The sequence below is a fragment of the Haliotis rubra genome, unplaced genomic scaffold (genome assembly GCF_003918875.1).
Source record: "Haliotis rubra isolate DU_JTF1 unplaced genomic scaffold, ASM391887v1 Scf524, whole genome shotgun sequence".
Taxonomy (NCBI): Eukaryota; Metazoa; Mollusca; class Gastropoda; order Lepetellida; family Haliotidae; genus Haliotis; species Haliotis rubra.
This window is the reverse complement of record NW_025767218.1, coordinates 219,604-242,182: the sequence shown is the minus strand read 5'-3', so window position 1 is coordinate 242,182 and position 22,579 is coordinate 219,604. Positions and strand designations below refer to the sequence as shown.

Here is a 22,579-nt window from a genome sequence, read left to right as displayed (position 1 = left end):
GTGGATTAGTGAAGAGGTAAATAGTTTCTAACCCTGCAATATATGTTCAACCTATGTTGAGAAGGGCAGAAACAGCCTCTCTAAGTATTGTAAAGTCTTTTAGCCTGATTATTGCTTTTAGCATTGGTTTAGCATTGGTGTTATTACCTGCTAAGCTTCAAAATAGAACAGAATTGTACATAACTTGGTTGTGGACAAGTAGCTATTACAAAGGCTACATGAATATTCACAAATGGAGGCACAGATGCCTCACTCACCCGATCACAATGATTTGCAGTGAAGAGTTGCTTCCCTTGCGACGGCAGACACTTATGAATGTGGGTTCAAACCCCAGTTTGCATTGTCTATATTTCTAGGTTTGCGGATAAGCCCTGGTATATGTGGAATAGTGTTCAAAACAGTGTTAATCCCTACTTCTTCACACCACACTCTCACACTCTTGAAGATCTTGGTTAGAATTGGTCTTCAGTAAACCATTCCTGTCGTAAGAGGCGACTAACGGGATCTGGTAGTCAGGCTCCCTGACTTGGTTGACACATGTCATCGTATCCCAATTGCATAGATTGATACCCTTGCTGTTGATCACTGGATTGTCGGAACCAGACTTGATTATTTACACACCGCTGCCATATAGCTGGAATATTGCTGAGGGTGTCGTAAAACAACAAGCTAAAAACCAGGAAAACCTACAGACTCTTCCATTCTCCTCCACACTCTTCCACACTCTCCCACGCTCTTCCTCTTTGCTCCACACTCCTCTTCTCTCACTTTGCCCACCTGAAGAGGAAATGCTGAGTTTGCTTCTGAATTTCCACTATTGAAAAACATCAGCCATACCTTAATGATATCCGATGCTGCTCAGGATGTTCTGAAATATGACTGCAGTTATTAGCGTGTATGATGACTTTCCCAGCTTCCCAAAGATAAGGTTGTATTCCCCTCCAATGAACATCATGCTGCTTGATACTGCATTAACCTTGGTGTGTTCAAGATGCTTGTATGCATATTGATAATATCCCTTATTGATCAGGTGCTTCCTGACTAATAGATTGTATTACTAATTGTGTAATTATCTTGGTTGTGATCATCTTGCATTTCATGGTCGACAGCCCAGGATGAAGTTGATGGGAGTTGTATTGATTTGTGCATTTGCTATCGACTGTGTCATGGATGGCCATGGTGGATGTTTTTTGGTTGAATTTTGATGAACTAGAAATATGTGGAAATTGACTGTGTTCAAATTTGAAATAATAGCATTTTCTTAGTAAGGTTTGGAACGGCATTTTCATGGGAGTGGTCAGTGGTATTGCTGGTATATTTTGCTATACTACAGTCTTTCATACTTACAAGGGGCGGTTGGGTAGCCAAGTGGTTAAAATGTTTACTCATCATGCCAGGCCCAGGTTCGATTCCCCACTTGGGTAAAATGTGTGAAGCCCATTTCTGGTGTCCCCTGCCGCGATATTGCTGTGATATTGCTAAAAGCGACATAAAACCATAGTCACTCACTCACTCATACTTATGTAACACATATTAGATACATTTGGAAGTTAATGGTATAAATTTTGTTTATGTCGAGCGATTAACGGAAAAGGTGGTCAGGCTCGCTGACTTGGTTGACAAAATTGGTTTTCAGCAACCCATGCTTGTCCTAAGAAGCGATTAACAAAACGGTTGGTCAGGCTTGCAGACTTGGTTAACACAATATTTTAAACAAGAATTATTCTAACGCAGATTAGCATGGGTAGTAGTAGTAGTAGTAGTAGTAGTAGTAGTATAAGTAGTAGTAGTAGTAGTAGTAGTAGTAGTAGTAAGAGCAGCAGCAGTAGTAGTTCCATGTTATTTTTCTGAAAGGCTTTGTGTTCATTACGGCAGTATTAATCGCTTCTTCATTACGGCAGTATTAATCGCTTCAGATTGTAATAAATAAATACGTTATATTTTTTAATTAAGACCCATTCAAGATGCTGCATATAGGTTCTAGCCACCCTTGGCAGACAATGCTTAATTCTTACCCCACCGCTGATTCTGTTGGTAATGAAAACAGTCTGTACTGTCTGGCCAAGTCTTGATGGCTATGTCCGTGATACCACAAGCATGTCTTCTACTCAAATCAAATCAACTAGAGTATGAATAATATTGAATGTTTAGCCAGGATTCCATAGTAGAGTTCGTTTTTGTTTCCTAAATATTCAGCAAACATCAGCTGAGAAGGTACTGTATTACTAAATGTGTTAGGTCTGAGATTCTGGGGCGACCATTTGATGCTGGTTATACATAGGGGACTGAGTTCTTTCGAGAGCCATGTAGCATGTTACGAAATTGAATTTCACAGCTTGTTGGTCCAGTTAATGTTCCAAACTGTTCTTCCTTTGTAGGAGATGTGCCCAATTACATGTTAACATCATTTTATATTAATTGTTTGAAAGCCCCAGTCGAGTCCATCGGATGAAAAAGGGGTTGATCTCAAACACTTAACTTTGAAATGTTTTTTTATCGGAGCTATACATTTTAGAAAACCTATTGAAGTGTCTTAATTTGAAGCCTGTTGATTTGGATTTTCTTTTGAGCCCAGCAGATGAACAGAAGTGTTAAGCCTTGAAATCAATGGCAATGAATTGATGCATTTCCCCCTACTTCATCCTGCTCTTGAGTCAGGCATGATTGGTCGATGTAAAATGTCCTCGTTTCTTTATGCCTGATATGGGGAGCCAGTTACCGTACAATCTGTGTGAGAAATTGGGAATTATGTCACTGTGAGATTCTTCAAAGTGTTGTAGTGACTGAAAGCATGCTGGGGTCAAAGTATTGCGTTAAAAGTTGGAAAGGATGCAGCTGAATCACGTTGGGAGTCCTATGGTGCAAAGAGGATGGTTGTGTGAATCATTAAAGTTATTGATACTGTAGGTTACGTATTAAAACTGACATTTCTGTTTGAGTCAGAAATACTCACAGTTCATGTTGTCAGTCTCCGATTTTCTGGAATCTATCATTGAAATTCTTGTCTGTAATGGGAATTATTCTATTGAACTTGGTCAAATATTCTTGGAATTCAAGTCAAGCGTGCCACATCTCAGGCTTTATTCATATATGGACCCAAAAAATTGAACGGAGAGATTCTGGAACTAGAACATAGAGACCCAGGTAAATGTGTTAGCGTTATGTCATTAAAGATCCTTCCAATATTGATGAGATTGGAACCATGCGATATTAGTTTCATCAACTGGATTATTGGTTTGTAGGGAAGATGAGTCAGCAACGAATAAATCAAGGCATGTAGACAACTGATAAAATGTGTTCTATTAGCCTGAAGGATACTTACCAAACATTTGATTCATGTGAGATCATCATTTTTTTGTCATGGAATGGGTTGGTTTTACAATGGATTATAAAGTTGTTGGAATTGAGAGACCTGTCTTCTGGCAATGATGACTTGAAACAACCACTGGCATTGATGACTAGACTTGAGTATAAGAGATGACCCATCTCAGGACATTTTATATATTACTGTGAGTATGAGTCATAGTTATCATGATTATTGATATAGTTAAGGTTATTTGTTCGGTTTAGTAGTGTTTTATGTTTTGTACTTGAGAAATGGGTTTTCTTGAATCCCTATTTTGAACCAGTTATCTAGGCAAGCAGTTTGTCAGTGCCATGATTGATAAACATCTGGGACCTGTATCCTGTTAGATTTCCTCCCATATTAAGCTGGGCCCCGTTTCAAAAAGCTCTCATAAACCTAAGATCTTGTAACTGTTCTCGTAGCATTCGTACCTCCTATACTGTAACATAGGAAGTATGAATGCTAAGAGAAAAGTTACGAGATCTTAGGCTTAAGAGAGCTTTGTGAAACGGGGCCCTGGCATATAACTGGAATAATGTTCAAAAAAGTTTCTATTTGTTTGTTATCTAACGCCGCACTCAGCAATATTCCAACCATATGGCGGTAGTCTGTAAATAATCAAGTCTGGATCAGACAATTCAGTGGCCAAGGGCATGAACATCAATATACACAATTGGGATATGATGAGATGTGTCAAGCAAGTCAGCGAGCCTGACCTCCTGTTCACTTGCTCGCCTGACCTCCTGTTCACTTGCTCGCCTCTACTACAAGCATGGGCTACTGAAGACCAATTTTACAGCCGATCTTCACGGGTATTATATACCCAGCTAGCTCACTCATACATTTTGTCATAGGTGTGCTTGCTAGCATATGTTCTTGCTTATAGTGTTTGAAAATGTCTTAGTTCAAGTCCTGGATAAATTCAGTTTGTCATTCATCAGAGGTGTTAAAGTCTAACAGCCTGGTCATGTCACATGACATGATTTTCAGGTGATATTAGTGTTTATGTAGGTATCTCACTAGACTGAAATATTTTTTACTAGATTTAGGCTATGGACTAGGAGCACAGACTGATTCATTCCATTTTTTCCACCACATATTAGTAGCAGCACACACTTTCAGGGAGTCATTTTCAACATTTTACCACTGATTTCTAGCCATTCAGTGTATTTTTACTGGCTCTACGGTAACACCATCTGATGACCACATTGATTCTGTATTGTACAAGCTATCTGTTTAACCAAGTGACACTTATTGGAAACCATTATAAAATATTCAGCTAAAACAGGCGTATATGAATGCCTATGGCTTTAGTGGTCTGCTGGGCTCGACGACGAGGAAGTATAGACACCATCATCTTCCTTGTGGGTGTTGAGGACGAAACAGGCCATGCATCATGTATTAGATGATTTTTGTGTCATTGATACAAAAGCTTGAAGTGTTCGTAAAAATGTTATAACAGCTGACGTTGGTTGTGGCCGTATGTCCTTTTCAAACTTGATGTAGTGAATGAAAAGGGTTTCAACATTGCTCTGCTCTGTATTTATCTCACATTGTTCACATGGGGGCTAGGTTTGAAAGGAGGCAAAGTATTATTCTGTATTTTTTGGTTCATTTCAAGGGTCTGATTTGCACATGCATTTTGAGTGTTTAACAGTGTTGAAAATGAATGAATTCTTATCTTACAATATGGAGAGAATTTCCATGCGAGAATAAGTGTAGTAACTGCCTGCGTATTTGCTGAATCGTCAAAATGATGACACACTGGACAAATATTTATGAGTGTAAATTTTCATGTGCGCAGGTAGGTGATATTTTGAAGTCTTACGTGTGCAAGTGGGTCAGATTTCAAATGTGATCAGGTCCAATGTCAAAACTGTGAAACAACACGACTTTGATCTGTGGTTTAATGGCTGACAGTCAGTTCTCTGAAGCTTGTGAATGTTACAAATTGTTATTAGTCAGGCTTGTAATTTGTTTTGAGGGCTAAAATAATCATTTAAGGTCACCATAACTGATAATATGGTGACCTGATCCTCCACAAGGACCCTGAAGATTTCAACAGTGTGACGGATCACTTTGTGTGATCACCAGCTGATTCACTGTCTTACTCATTATGGACGCTGGTTCTTTCAGGATAGGCTTAATTCATTGCTGAGTAAGCTGGCTGTTTGACCACTGGTCAAACGGAGACTTCCTGTATGGGGATGGATCTACCGTGAACCGCATGATGGATGTGAAGTGCTTGTGTCTGTATTTCAGGAGAAAAGGTAGTTTTTGGATGTCGTTTGTTGGTGTTAACTGTTTTGGTTGTGTGCTGGGAAAAGAAAATATGGGATTTGGATATTTTTTTAAACTGGATAAGCATTGTCATCACAGAGAAAAATCAGGTTTGAATTTGAATGGTAAGTGTTAATTTTGAAACAGTTTTTGAATGTTTTATTTAGAAAATGTGGTTCGTAACCAAACTATGATGTATTTTCCAAATTACATGTTTGTAAGGGAACCCAGTAGTGACAATGTTAAGTTGGTATACAATTACGGACATGATCGTTTTTATAGGGCAGTTATCCTTTGTATATAACATTAGCTTGTGTACATTGTCCAATATTTCTTGTTGTACAGGCAGTGTGCGAAATTTACGCTGGTCCTGTGGTCCCTTGCTATTAAAAATTCATCAGGACCACTAAGTGATAAGTTTGCAGTGGTCATGGTGGCCAGTGAAATTTTTTCCCATCCAAATAATTAAAATTGTCTTTAAATTAAAAAGTGAGACAGTTAAGTAAATCAACGAATGTTATTTTAGACCAGTGAAGTAAAGACATGACCACTGATTATTGTCCACTCACTGGTCCTGTGGTCTAGTGGGAAATTTTGAAAGGTTTCTTTCCCTGTAGAGGTATACAATGGTTCATAGTAAACATGAAAGTCAAAGGGTTTAAGATATAATGAGTCCTTACAATATGAAGCTGTTGTCAAGGACCCCAGACTGTAATGATGTTTCATTGATTTCTGAGTCTTACAGATGAAGTAGTGGACATTTCTAGGAAGAGAATGACAGTTCAGAATAACGTAGTACCCTGATGTAGAAGAACATGTGCATAGAGACTTCACATACTCACTGTTGATATATAGAATTTATAGCTAGTGTATATCAATAAGGGAAATCAACTGAATCTTTGTTGATCGTTTTTGGAGAGGCAGATATTGATTAATGAGATGAGATTTTTCCCATATTCAAAAAACATGAGCAATGGATCACATAGAACTTTTCCTTTTAAGAAATAAATACATCAAAGTTTAAACCAGAAACTTATCAAAATCATATGTATATATAGTGCCATTTGATGTATATTTTTATTGCTGTGTGAACCAAATTAAATAACCTGTTAACTCCTTTCTGGCGTATACATTTGCTGCAAAAAGTGTTCTTCCGATTATTTGAAAAATATTTACTTGAACTGTATAAATGGAAACTTTGATGTCTGTAACAACAACGATTCTGTCATTTGATTGTAACTGGTATAATTTCACTAATATTAGCTTTCAATTCAAACCACATTCACTGGTGAAAAAAGTCCCACTTCGGTTATCTAATTTGCATACTTATTGCAGATGACATACATGTTTTATGCTATAAGCTTGTGTCATGGATAAATGCTATTGTTACATGATAAAGGAACTAATCACTTGTTTAGATGAGACCTGTGAAGATCTGGGTCAGAATTGGTCTTCAGTAACCCATGCTTGGCATAAGAGGCGACTAACGGGATGTCAGGTCATGTCATCGCATCCAACTAGTGTAGATTGATGCACATGTTGTTGATCACTGAATTGTCTTGTCCAGATTCGATTATTTAGGCCTTAAAAAAAAATGTTGTGGTTCCGATTACCTGACCAACCCTTGAATTCTGGTGCCGACCCTAGTTTTTCTAAGAAGTATGAATAAAATAAGCTTTCGGATACCATTGTTTTGGCCTGGCACCAATGGAGATCGGTCATTCTGATAGAGAAAGTTCACATGATGGCTGCAAGCTTGTTTGAATAAACAATTAAACATTGATAAATGTGTTATTAGTTTATACTTTACTTCTAAACAAAAATGTTAAAAAAAGGAATTCCTACCTACCTCCCCTAAATTTTAAAGAGGTGTAATCAGAACACAAGATTTTTTTATTTGGCCTTACAGACCGCCACTATATAGCTTGAATATAGCTATATAGCTGGAAACGTAAAACTAAACTCATTCATTTGTTTGCATGAGGATGTATAAAAGCTAGAAAACCAGTGTTAGAAGGAAGACTTGATACAATGATTTGGTTGATGATGTTTGATGTGCAGTATGTGTATAAAGTGAAGATGTGTCATGGTGGGGATTATTGTGTTTGGCTGGACCTAGGAACACTGGTGCATGCTGGTATTTATCACAGCTGTGGGGACGATGGGTTAACCTAGTGGTCTAAGCGTTCGCTCGTCACGCTGAAGAACCGGGTTCGATTCCCCACATGTGCACAATGTGTCAAGCCCATTTCTGCTGTTTCCAGATATTGCTGGAATATTGATAAGAGCGGTGTTAAACCACACTCACTCACTCGCTCTCACAGCTGTGGACCGGTGTTGAATTTATTCTGAATCTTGTCGTGCTTGTATTGATCAGACATCTAGTAAATATGTCCTGACTCATTCACTCAAATATCGTGATACCTAACCTGTGTCATGACATAGGGATTTGTCTGGTATTCCAGACCGAGTGCCTTTGGTAGGCTAAGTGGGAGAAAGTATTTTGTGCAAAAATGATTTTTTTGTGTAAGTAATGATAAATTTGTTGTTACAATTTTATTCAGTTCAAGAATTCCTCGTTTTAATTGGTATCATTGTCAGCTCTACGTTCACCTCCACAAAGTGATAATATTAGTTTAACTTTATTAACATGAACTGAGATTTTTTAAATTCCAATTTGGGAATATTTACAGACATTTCCTGGAGACTTAGGCTGGATATCGACTTCTTAGCAGGTTGGGATAAACCCCAGTAGGGTTACTTCACATTCTAACATACTTTATTGACATAACAATCTTAATCATGTGTTTTGATACCTTAATCATGTGTCCTTTTTAAATGCAGCCCTCTAAAATGTGGTTGTCAACCAGTTTGTGTTTTACTTGAATGATCGAATAATTTCTGTGCATTATGATGTAGCTATATGCACTGAATCGATACATAAGAGAATTGTGATGCCCAAGTATGATTGTATGTATGTTTTGATTTGACCTGGTGGGAATCACTGGGTCACAATGAATTATTTAATAGACTATGATAAGTCAAGAGTGTACTCCTATTTATGAAATTTACATCTGGTAATTCAGTTTATTCTCATAAACTATTGTGATATATTTCAATATTTGTGTGTGGAATATACCAGGGATAGACTCGGACGTCCACAAGTCAGTGAGCCTAGGATGACTGAAAAATCCAGAGGGTCTAGTTTCTTCTTTGAAATCTGTTTATTCTAAGTAAACCTCTTGTCCGCAATAAGCTGCAGACAAGCTAGATTTGACCGCTGGTGCCTTCCCTTGTATCCCGGACAGTGGGTTAGCCCTGTGGTTAAAGTGTTCACTCATCACGCTGAAGATCCAGGTTCGATTCCCCACATGGGTGCAGTGTGTGAAGACCATTTTGGGTGCACTGTCAGGGCTCCAGATAAGGGCCGTATCGACGTATGCACGGATAAAAAATATACATGATACGGTAGGAAATAATTTTGAAAACGTAGCAGATACTCATCACAGCAATGGTGTATGAATCATTTACAGACGTATTTATATTAAAAAGTATTGTTTTATTGTTGATTGACCTGTTTACACAAGAGTAGCAATGTTGTGGTGCATATACCAAAGGAAACACAAGAATACTGATTACTAATTTCCATTCAGTACTCTAAATGTACTCTTAAGTTTTTCCAGTACTCCTATATTGAAAAAATAAGGAGTACATACTCCTGATGTTCAAAAATTATCTGGAGCCCTGCCTGTGTTTTGATATTGTTGACATATTGCTAAATTTGGCGTAACACTTAACTCACTTGGTATGAACTTTGGTATGAACTATAACAGAGATAATAAGTGAATATTTGTTATGCGCTTGGTCCTGTCCTGGTTATAACCCTGGTCAATGGATCAGTGTGCATTCAGTTTTCTTTCTCAACTCCCTAGGGAGCATACAACCCAAGCTGCCTGAAGCACTAGATTAACAGTCACATTTCCATCTGATCCAGAAACTGTCAGGAAGACCGTGTCGGAAACTGAATAACAATGTTTTAGTAGCTTCACACAGAAGTGGGATGAAATATTTTAATGATATTCAGTTCTGCCATCTGATCTTCCGTTCAATGGTTTCACATCAACAGAAAATCTCATGTCCTTGCATTAGATGTGGACATTTTTGTTTGTTGCTATTATTTTATTACTAGCATATCAGTAAAACTTTTATTAATCATCGACTGCTTGAGGAAGTTTTACATCAGGAAGCAGGAACATGCCATCCTATGGAAAGTAGCTTGATCCCTCGGGCAGCGATCTTGCCTGGGGTAGATACTATTGGGGCATGCTGATTATTTTATTGACTTTTGACAAGACATTCTTCTATACTGGACAAAAATAGTTAGGTATATATGTAAATTATGAATAATGATCTATTTATTCATTGACACACTGATAAAATATAAATCATAAAAATACCAATGTCCCTAACTTATTTTGTCCAGTATATATATCATTTACATATTAAATGAGTGAGCATGTGAGTTAAGTTGTATGCTGCACTTGTCAATATTCCAGCTATATGGTGGCAGTCTGTAAATAATTGAGTCTGGACCTGACAGTCCAGTTATCAACAGCATGAACATCGATCTACAGAACTGGGATATGATGACATGTGTCAACCAAGTCAGCGAGTTTGACCACCTGATCACGTTAGTAGCCGCTTACGACAAGCATGGTTTTACTGAAGATCAAATTTAACCCGGATCTTCATGGGTCATTTACATATTGGAAACATATAATTTTTTTATAATATTCATTGTTTTGGAAAACCATGTCCTGGAACAAATCTGAGATTCTAGCAGTGGAATTAATCATGCATATCCAGTTATTTTTCTGTTGCTTGTGTATAAAACGGTTTTGGTTTTTTTAAACTAGTACTATGAAAACATAATTACTTGTGTGTAATTACTAAGGCTGCAACGAAGCCATCACGAGGTGAATATGATTCATAATCATGAAAATATTATTTACAAATAGAATAACAAGTCTGCATTGAATGTATATTGTTGTTTCACACCGCTTTTAGCAATATTGTTGTGAGTGAGTTTGGTTTTATATTCCTGTAATATCACGGCGGGGACACCAGAAATGGGCTTCACACTATGTACCGACTCACTGGTGTGATGAGCAAAACGCTTTAACCACTAGGCTACCACACTGCCCCGAATATTCTTGTGAAAAAATGGTGGAAGACACTACTAATGGGATTCACACATGGTACCCATGCGGGGAATCAAATCCAGGTCTTCAAACCAGCTAGTCCACTGCACCTGATCTTTTGATGTGAAGACACCATTGCACAATTTAGGACCCACTGACTCGGGCTATTCCTTGTTCTGCATGTCCTAGGGATCCTATTGCTGAATAGGAAGGTACTAGTAGTAAGACTAAGAGGCCCGTGAAGATCCAGCTTAAAATTGTTTTTCAGCAACCCATTTTTGTCGTAAGAAGCGACTAACAGGATCTGGTGGTCAGGCTCGCCAAGTTGGTTGACACATGTCATCGTATCCCAATTGCGTAGATCGATGCTCATGCTGTTGTTCACTGGATTGTCTCGTCCAGACTTGATTATTTACAGACTGCTGACATGTATCTGGTATATTGCTGAGTTCAGCGTAAAACTAAACTCGCCCACTCACTCATGCCAACAGAATGGGAAACTTTTAGTCAAGGAAATTGTTGTTATACCCGTCCTTGTAATTGGTAATAATATCCAATCACAATATTCAGTGGCCTGAAGACCCCAGGGAACATGTTGGAATTAGAGCAGGGAGGTGCATCATTGTAGGGAGAATGAGTCAACTTAGGTCAGAGTCTTGGTCAGGGATATCATTGTTTCATGGACAAGCAGGCTCAGGTGTAAAGGTCAAGCAGAGGTGGTTTGTGACTCTTCATATTTGCTTCACTAAATGACCAGATGACTAAGACATGGTCAAAGTAAGAAATGTTATAAACTTGTCAGGGCTCGATTTAGTGCTTTGTTACTTGCTCTGGTGCAACCCAGTATTATGAATTGCAACGTGGTTATTAGTTAATTTTCAAGTGGGTAAACATAAAACATCTATATGATTAAATAACATATTTCTTTCATTATCACATTGCAATAAAAGCAGTGCAACTAGAATTTGGCTGGTGCAACTAGGTTTTTATCTTAGGTTGCACCTGGTGCAAGTAGGTTAACATCTCTTAAATCGAGGCCTGCTTGTCTTAAGATCTGCTTGTAGCAACGTGTAGGTATGACACGTTTGTAGCTGTCAAAACCTAATGTATTTCCATAGTTATTTGTTTTAGAAAATGGACCAATATAAGCTGATACTACTAGACTATAGGAAGTTTAAGTGGACAGAGGCTTCAGATTTGTGGTTGCTGATGGGTGTCCACACTCAAGTTTGCAAGATCTGTGATTCATGACCACCTCCGTGGTGTAGTGGTCAGTGTGTCTGCCCGGAGAGCGGAAGGTTGCGGATTCGATCCCCAACCTTGTCATACCAAAAGAGGATAAAATATGATACTTGTTGGTCCCTGCCTGGCTCGGCATTAATGGGTACAACAAGGACTGGTTGGCTCGGAGTCAGTATAATGTGTCTGAGTGGGGTATTCATGCTTTACTGCGGCATAGTATCTCAGTTGGCTAGCACGACAAAACCAGCTTAAGTATGGGCTAGTACAAGTAGCCACACATACACACAGGCATACACCCTAATTCACCCTAATTCACCTCACCTCACCTCACCTGTGATTCTTGTGGACACTAACTCACTTGTAGCCTCCATACGGTAACGGACAGCTTTTGTTTGAAAAAACTCGAGGATGAGTTTTTGTTAGTCATGTGATCATGGACTGTAGCCGGCAATCATATTGTAGATTGGTGTTACTGTGTCTCTGTGTTCTGCAGATGCAGGTGTGCTTCACAGTCTGATTAGTGAAAAGTGTATTAGGATGCTGTCTCTTTGTGTGCATCCAGTGTGCAAAATATCCATTGGCCTGCTAGACCATGGCTAGTAAAAATCCATTCGGGCCAGTAAATCTCCAGTCAGTGGCCCGACTGGCTAGTGAATTTTCGTGGGGGTCTTTTTTTTAATATATCACTCTCTCCAACTTGTTAAGTTATTACACACTATTAAATCATGCAAGATTATGGCCTGATAAACAGTGTTCACGAATGGTGTTTCAAAGTAACAGGACATTGGGTCCTGTAAGTTTCAGATGTCTGTCTGACCCATTGAAAATTCAAAGGACCCATAGAATAAGATTGAACACACATTTCAGATTTAATATTTCTTATAATTGGCATTGAAATTATTTATTAACAGGAAACAAGTGTCACATGTCACATATAACCACTTCAGTCAAAGTCATTGTGAAACATACAGTCAGACACTGGGGCCGGGTGGGTTGTAGACTTCTATCGGACAGTTGGCGAATCTGCTGGATTTGTCAGAGGGTCAGACGCTATTCGTGAACACTGGATAAATGATGGTATTTTACCTTTTTGTAATGTTTTGCTTAGTTTCTACATTCGGGGCGGTGGGGTAGCCTAGTGTTTAAAGCATTCGCTTGTCACGCTGAAGACCTGGGTCCGTTTTCCCTACATGGGTATAATGTGTGAAGCCCATTTCTTGTGTCCCCCGCTGTGATATTGCTGGAACATTGCTAAAAGTGGCGTAAAATCAAACTCACTCACTAGTTTCTGCATTCACATTTTGAGCTAGTGAATGATTTTGTGGGCTAGTAACTTTCAGGCATAGCTTACCCGACTGGCTAGCAAAATTTGGAAACTATTTCTCACACTGTGTGCATCATTTGTTTTGTGTGCTTAATTTGAAAAAAATGTGTCAGTGGAGAATATCTAATGTTCAGAATTGCAGCTCACGTATAAGATTCACTAACATTGAACTTGATTTTTCAGATGAGGATCCTTCTCGTGGATGCTTCAAGATGGCCGAAGAAGTAACCGTGACAGCAAAATATGACTATCACGCTGAAAACAGCCAAGAACTGGACATAAAGAAGAATGAGAAACTGACTCTGTTGGATGACAGCAAGGATTGGTGGAAAGTCCAGAACAGTTCCAACAAGTCTGGATTTGTGCCATCGAACTACGTCCGACGTATAAAACCCAAAGCATCAATATTCTCCAGTCTGAAGAGCCTTGGGCGGAAGAAGAGTGATGCAGCAAAGAACTCAGCTTGTCCGTCACCGGCAACGTTGCGTAATGGTGACGCCAGGAGCAACGGGTCCCCTTCACCCAAGTGGGAGTTCCACCAGTAGTCAGCCTTGCCATGAAGCAACTCCTGCCACTGCCAAATATCACTACACGTCCCAACGAGAAGATGAAATTTCTCTTGTGAAAGGGGAACATTTAATTGTGCTAGAAAAGTCCAATGACGGCTGGTGGAAGGGCCAGAAGAACGACAATTCCGTGGGCTGGTTCCCATCGAATTACGTGTTGGTGGATTCCGAGGTGGACTACTGCACTGCCGCCACGGCCGAGTCCATGATGAATGACTGTATCGAGGTAGTGACCACCCTCTACCCCTTCACGGGGAAGAACAAGGAAGAGATGAGCTTTGACAAAGGCCAGAGACTTGAAATAATCGACAAACCTTCAGAGGATCCTGAGTGGTGGTTTGCTCGGAACTCTAGAGGCGACATGGGGCTGATTCCACGGAATTATGTGCAAAGTGTAGAGGAGTGTGATGGTGACCGAGGCACGAGCATGAGCTCCTGCACCCCACAGTCCCAGTCCACAAGTAGTCTGTCTAATGCTTCATCTCTCGGCATCTCGGGTGGGCGGAGGCAGTTCCATGTGTCGGGGCCTCTTCAGGATAAGGACTGGTACTTTGGGAAAATTAACAGGCCTCAGTGTGAGGAACTTTTATCCAAATACGCCGAGGATGGTGACTTTCTTATTAGGGACAGTGAATCTGCCGTAAGTATGGGGAGGGTTTTTTGTGTGGTTGTGTCGGATCCAGGATAGGGTCCTGTGTTAGATGTGATCATTCTGTGTGTGTTCAGTCAGGATTTTCATGGATGCTTTGGCGATCCTGTCTTCATGACCTCTTGTGGATCCTGTATTTTCATGGATTTCATTTGGATCAGGTGTTTTACAGATCATTATTCTTCCAGAGTTGTTCATAAGTCATATAGGATCCAGGGATATACGCTGATCATATAGGATCCAGGGATATACGCTGATCATATAGGATCCAGGGATGTACATGGATCATATAGGATCCAGGGATGTACTTGGATCATATAGGATCCAGGGATGTACATGGATCATATAGGATCCAGGGATGTACTTGGATCATATAGGATCAAGGGATGTACATGGATCATATAGGATCCAGGGATGTACTTGGATCATATAGGATCCAGGGATGTACTTGGATCATATAGGATACAGGGATGAACATGGATCATATAGGATCCAGGGAAATACATGGATCATATAGAATCCAGGGAAGTTCATAGATAATATGGGATCAGGAGGAATATTCCTGGAATGTTTAGATTTAGAGGTGGATCAAGATCCAATGGTATTCATGGATCATATACATTACAAAGGTATTGATAGATCAAACATGATCTGGAGGTATTCATGGATCATGCCAGATCCGTCAGTAGGGATCCAGAGAAACATTCATGGATCACTTAGATATAGAGGTGGATCAGGATCCAATGGTATTCATGGATCATATACATTACAAAGGTATTGATAGATCAAACATGATCCGGAGGTATTCATGGATCATGCCAGATCCGTCAGTAGGGATCCAGAGAAACATTCATGGATCACCTAGATTTAGAGGTGGATCAGGATCCAATGGTATTCATGGATCATATACATTACAAAGGTATTGATAGATCAAACATGATCCGGAGGTATTCATGGATCATGCCAGATCCGTCAGTAGGGATCCAGAGAAACATTCATGGATCACCTAGATTTAGAGGTGGATCAGGATCCAATGGTATTCATGGATCATATACATTACAAAGGTATTGATAGATCAAACATGATCTGGAGGTATTCATGGATCATGCCAGATCCATCAGTAGGGATCCAGAGAAACATTCATGGATCACCTAGATTTAGAGGTGGATCAGGATCCAATGGTATTCATGGAAAAATGAGGATTCACAGGTATTCATGGAACATGCATGATTTGGAGGGATTCACATGAATTATATTGGCTCCAGAAATATTTTGTAGATCGTACAAACCAAGAGGTATTGATGGATCATATATAGGTATTCATAAATCCTGCCTGATCCAAAAGTATCCATGTATGATATAGGATCCAGAGATATTAAAGTTCTGGACCCAATCCAGAGGTTTTCAGGGTTCACATGGCATCCAGATGTATTTATGATGAATGGGCATCCCAAAGAAGAAATTTCCAATGAATCCTTTTATTTTAGGGAAGGTGGTGGGGTAGCCTAGTGGTTAAAGCGTCTGCTCGTCACGGCGAAGGCCTGGGTTCGATTCCCCACATGGGTACAATGTGTGAAGCCCATTTCTGGTGTCCCCCACCGGGATATTGCTGGAGCATTGCTAAGAGCAGCAAAAAGCTTACTCATTAATTTTAGGTCAGTGGTTAAGATACTAATATCTGCAAAAGTTCACAGTGCTGATAATGAAACCATAGGATGTACATTAAATACAACTGTGGAAGTAGATATGCACCAGATAGTCTTCGCCCCAAAGCAGCAGGTTCTGAATGAATCAATAATCAGGCTCTGAATATAGTCGAGGTAAGGACAAAGGGAGGTAACAGCATCTCTGTGTAGCAGTAGCCTCAGACTGAATTCTGCCTAAGCAAGCCCTGCTCAGTGTTTACACAGATAGACATCAAACTGTGTCATACTTTCCTGACTCTTGAGTCATATCCGGGGCTCCCCCATCATACAAGTAGTCCCAGCAGAAGAGCTCGAGGATAGTTGATGGCAGGATGACAGTTTGAACTCTGTCGAAAACATCCGAGGAAGAATGATACGAGTAAAATGTTGCTGAGACTAAGTGAACAGATGTTTTTGCAGCATCTGTTTGTGTCTTACAAACATTACATTGAAATAAGCTGCTAAGTAGACTAATATGAAACTAATAATGAATTTACATGTTGTTAACATGAGATATCTGTAGCTCATGTGACGTAACAGGTGAAAATCAAATTACTTCCTGTTGCTTTTAGAGCTTTTAGTGAGTGTTGTTGCAGGTGCATATCAGCAAGGTCAGAGATTTTGAATAGAAATCGAGAGTTAAACAAAGCCTGGAAGATATAATTGAAGTAAGGAGACGATCATTGTCTTAAGATCTAACCTGTTGAATTTATGGGCAGCTATCTGAGATTGCTCCATAGCAAGAACATCACCTTGTCACGAAACATTGGGGACAAAACACAACGACAGACATATTTTTATTGAAACCTTTATCTCTCTATGCTCAGCTGATGTTGGAACTGCTTCTTTCCAGAGCATAGACGGAGCATATAAAATATAGGTGGTGTTGAATTATAGATGGTGACATATGTTATATCTCATAGGGGAGGTGGGGCAGGCAAGTATAGAAATGTTCTGTCTCATGCAGATGTTGAATTATAGATGGTGACATATGTTATATCTCATAGGGGAGGTGGGGCAGGCAAGTATAGAAATATTCTGTCTCATGCAGATGTTGAATTATAGATGGTGACATATGTTATATCTCATAGGGGAGGTGGGGTAGGCAAGTATAGAAATATTCCGTCTCATGCAGATGTTGAATTATAGATGGTGACATATGTTATATCTCATAGGGGAGGTGGGGTAGGCAAGTAATATTCCGTCTCATGCAGATGTCTGTTTATGGTTTCTCACCTGTGTAAATATTGTGAATCCCATTTCTAGAGTCCCACCTTGATGATGTGTAATAATAACATGATAATATGAAACAATACTCACTCACTCACTCACTCACTCTGTATTATATGTTACCCATGAAGATCTGGGTTAGAATTGATCTTCAGTAACCCATGCTTGTTGTAAGAGGTGACTAATGGGATTGGGTGGTCAGGCTCGCTGACTTGGTTGACACATGTCATCGTATCTCAGTTGTGTAGATCGATGCTCTTGCTGTTGATCACTGGATTGTCTGGTCCAGACTTGATTATTTACAGACCGCCAACATATCACTGGAATATTGCTGAGTTCGGCGTAAAACTAAACTCACTCAGACACACCTCATTTTGTTCAAGTTAGTGGAATATCAATACTGACAGCATCTCTTGTACGGCCATCTTTGTTGACATTGAAGAAATAGCCAAGTGAGCTACAGTACATTGGCAATTGTTTAATGTTTCACATTGCATCGTATCCCAAATGCTCATGCTGTTGATCATTGGATTGTCTGGTCCAGACCTGATTATTGACAGACCAGCCGTAATTAGCTGGAATATTGCTGAGTGTGGCATAAAACTAAACTCACTCACTGTATTTTATGTAATAACTGCTTGCATACACAATTTTGGGTGTATATCCTTTTGTACATATATCCTTTGTTTGTTTCAGGCTGGCCAGTATACAGTTGTATTGAAGGCGCCCAATAGAAACAAACATTTTCGTGTTCATGTTAAAGATGGCGAGTACCAAATAGGCCAACAGACTTTCACGTCTCTGGAACAGTTGATAGATCATTACAAGAGACATCCTATTTACAAACAGGAGTCTGAAAAACTCTACCTTGTCAAACCTTTTGTAATGCAGGCCGATTTCTGACATCTTGATGCACAGGTGTGATTTCTTAATCTGGTCATCGTCATCTGCCGTGGTCACCCATGGTTAGTGGACGAACAGTTGCTACATTGGGAGTACGGAACACAACTGCTCAGCGTAGAAATAACATGCCAGGAGAACAACTCGGAAACAGAAGAGGAGAAATGAACTTGCTGATTGATGGGGTTTTTAATGTGAAAAAGGGCGTATGTCCCTTCTACTTAAGACATGTAAGACACAGAATCTCGATTTGAAACAACTGTTGTCATGTATTTAACCAGCTTCATTGTTATTATCGATAGAAATGTTTGATTGACATGTATCGCAGCAGCTTTTACTATGAAAGAGCAGTAGCACTGGTTCCGAGTTTCCGATCAGTATTGTTTGCTTATCAGTAATAGGTAAATTTGGTAAATTGATGGAATAATAGAAACGATGCCATAACCTAATTTCGATTATTGTTTAACCATTAATGATGGCTGGTGATAGCTGATGCAGTCTTTTTGTAAAGGTTGATGATAAAATAATAGAGAATTCTTTTGTTTAAGGTAAGAGGATTTGACAGATGTACGAATTTTGGGGTATTCTAATACCATAGGAGGAAATCTCAAGGAAGCGGTTGTTTCTCTTTAGATGTTTTACTGGGGAATCTCTTACCAGCCATGTTATGGTGTTGTATAACTCTACTGCTCTTTCATGGAACAGACCCTTCGTATATATGGCAAGGTGATCCCAATATTGAGGCAGATTTGATGCTGCCTACAGTAGAATCTGTATTAAGTGACCAGTCAAAATATATCAGTCATCATCATGATCATCATCATCATTGGCACTACTATTTCTCACATATGCTGTATGGTTTTATGCAGCATGAATTTACCACGAAACATGGCGGTTGGTTTTATGCAGCATGAACTCACCCATGTGGTGAGGCTGTTGGTTTTGTGCTGCAGTAACTCACCATGAAGCATATCTTGGTTCTATGCTGCAGTAACTCACCATGAAGCATGGCTGTTGGTTTTATGAAGCATGAACTCACCCATGCTGTATGGCTGTTGGTTTTGTGCTGCATGGACTCACCATAAAGCATGGTTGTTGGTTTTGTGCTGCATTAACTCACCATGAAGCATGGTTGTTGGTTTTGTGCTACATTAACTCACCCATGCTGTATGGCTGTTGGTTTTATGCAGCATGAACTCACCATGAAGCATGGTTGTTGGTTTTGTGCTGTGTTAACTCACCATGAAGCATGGCTGTTGGTTTAATGCTTCATGAACTCACCATGAAGCATGGCTGTTGTTTTATGCAGCATGAACTCACCATGAAGCAAGGCTGTTGTTTTTATTCTGCATAAACTCACCATTAAGCATATCTTGGTTTTATGCAGCATGAACTCACCATGAAGCATGGCTGTTGGTTTTATGCCCCATGAAGTCAGCTGTGCGGTGTGGCTAGTAATTTTATGCTGCATGAACTAACTATTCATTGAGCCCTAGTCTTTTGCACATGTATGTTATATAGAATTGAAATGTAATCCTATCTACATAAGTATCAAAACCTTTCGTTGAGATTCTTAATGAGGGCATGAGAAGATTGTAATATATAAATTATTGATTGTGAACTGACTGACATAAATCATATTTCCCCCTCAGTTATAGAAATGTCTTTGTCTCAAGTGTTCAATCAAATACTCTCTCCAGTTATTTTTATTTCAAGTGGAATACAGGTGTTTCTAGAGCCACATTCAGACTTTGATAAACTCAGTGTTTCCGCTAGCATTTTTTACAGCTGGACATTGTGACTGGCTAGCATTTCAAATACCGGTCATTTGTAAATTTTACTGGTCAAGTGTTCGCTAGACTTTGCACCCTAACAACCAATCAGAAATTTAGAGGGTATCGTAATGCATCAATGCTGCTATTTTTAGCCCGGGGTTTTCCAAAACTGCTATTTTTTGTTTGACAACACCTCGATGTATTGTGAAAACGTAATCTTTTTCGAGGAGAAATAAAATTGACAGAGGTAATTAGAAAATTGATCTTAAAATTTGCTGGACATGATGTCCGACAGCCTTTGAAATTACCGGACATTCTAACTTTGTACCGGTCAAAGTCCAGTATATGCTAGATAACGGAAACACTGAAACTGTTTTCCAGATTGGATAATATGTGAAAATATTGAAGGCATGATTTTGGTGAAATGGGAACAGACTGTAGTTGTGACATGATAAACAGTGCAGTATTAATGTATCCTGTATTTGAGGGCTGAAAGATACTAAAGATACTCTTGTCCTTCTCCATGGTACTTTCTACAGCCATATTTTAATCAAAGTGGATTGATCATGGAAATGACAACGTCTGAGGGTATGGTTCTAAATGTGTCCTTTAGCTTGATAAATGGGGCTATAACTACAAACAGGCATTTTATAGGAAAGTTTGTTAGTGTCATAAATGCAAACCACGAGATGTCCATGTGCATTAATAAGTATCAGGCTAACAATGATGAACGTCACATTTGTCCTGAGATAGTGGCATCGTGGATGCATTACTAAGATAACTGCTAAAGTCAGAAAAATAGGGTACATTTCTTGAGTGAACAAACTTCACAGAAATCAAACTGAATTCGCATCTGTCTCAGAAATATTGACATGGGTGTTTGAAGCACATGAAAGGTGCAGTTTTGGAAATGTGACTCACATTTTGAAGAATAGATGTCTCGTACTTAAACATGTCTTCAATAATATTAACATGTATGAGTAGTGTAGTTTAGATTTTTCGACAGTTTCTGCTATTGTCAGAACCATATCGTGGGGATGAATTAAAATCCAAACTCACCAGCCTTCCATATGATGGGACACTGTGAGGTAGCCTAGTGGTTAAAGCGTTCGCTCGTCATGCTGAAAACCCGGGATCGATTCCCCACGTGTGTGAAGACCATTTCTGGTGTCCCCCACCGTGATATTGCTGGAATATTGCTAAAAGCGGCATAAAACTAAACTCACTCATTCACTCTTGACCTGTTGATCTGAAAAGATTAAAAATGTTGTTAAGAGGAGTAAAACTTGAATTAACATGTTTAGAAAGTTTACAATGTCAGAAATAATCGTCCTTGTAGCCCTTAAAACCCTCTATCATATGAGCCAACAAACCCAAACGCTCTGTTAGAAACACCAACTCACCTATAACTGTGGAAGGAAGAAGAAAAAAAAGAGCTGATTAAGTGTTGTCATAAATTTGCAAGCTGTTCAAATGAACAAAATATAGCTCTCGCTATACAAAATATGAATATTGCTAAAAATGGTGTAAAACTGTATTGTCCAACCCTCACTCACTCATAAGCACATTTCTTAACTTTCATATCAGTTTTGAAAAACATTTCTCGTTTCTTAAATTATGCAGATGCTGCCCTGAATTTGCTGTTATCCTATCTCGTCATTTTGTATGTTTTAGAAAAAACATGTAGTGATATATTCAAAACATGCATCATTACACAAGACATGAACTATAAATGCTGATGAGGAAATGTTCAAGAAATATTTCATCATTGAAATCCAAAGAGTGTAACAGCCAAGCTATTTGATTGTCTTTCATGTTCCACCTTCTTCAGCATTAGAACCAATGATGTTTTATGCCAGTCAGTTCCCTGTTTGAAATGTATCAGCTGAACTGACGTCTATAGCTGTCAATGGTGCTTCGTCCCCCACTGCCTTGCTAGCTCCAGGCTGCTTCGTGACGCTAATTTCAATCCAGTCTTTGTACATTTCGCTTTGTTGGTAGTCTTACTGTATGATCAAAATGTCTCCTATGAACGTTGCAAAGTTTGCGTGTGGCATATATTTGATGGACTTTGATACGAAAAATTGAACTTATTTGTCATTAAATGCTTCTATTTTTGAATATTAGAAGGAATTTCATTCATGGAGGTAGCCAAGTGGTTGAGGTGTGTACTCACACTACCATGATTTGGGTGAGTTCATGTACGGGCTGTAGAATAGCTTATGGTTAAAGCATTAGCATGACACCCCGAAGACCACAGTTTGATTCCACGTATTGGTACAGTGATTGAAGTAGGGCAGGCTATCGATATAGATCATAGAGAATCATAAATATCAATTGATTATCGATAAATATTGGAGAAGTAACTTTGACCAAGAATG

At 39.2% G+C, this 22,579-nt stretch overlaps 1 protein-coding gene across 1 annotated transcript; it reads left to right on the top strand.

The window, feature by feature from the left end:
- Window positions 1-5,093: 5,093 nt before the first annotated feature.
- Window positions 5,094-22,282, top strand: LOC124252776 (cytoplasmic protein NCK2-like). The gene is given in 4 exon segments (XM_046686433.1): window positions 5,094-5,616; window positions 13,577-13,914; window positions 13,916-14,599; window positions 18,220-22,282. Coding segments are annotated over 4 exon segments (1,272 nt in total). The 5' UTR covers window positions 5,094-5,573; the 3' UTR covers window positions 18,427-22,282.
- The last annotated feature ends 297 nt before the right edge of the window (window positions 22,283-22,579 follow it).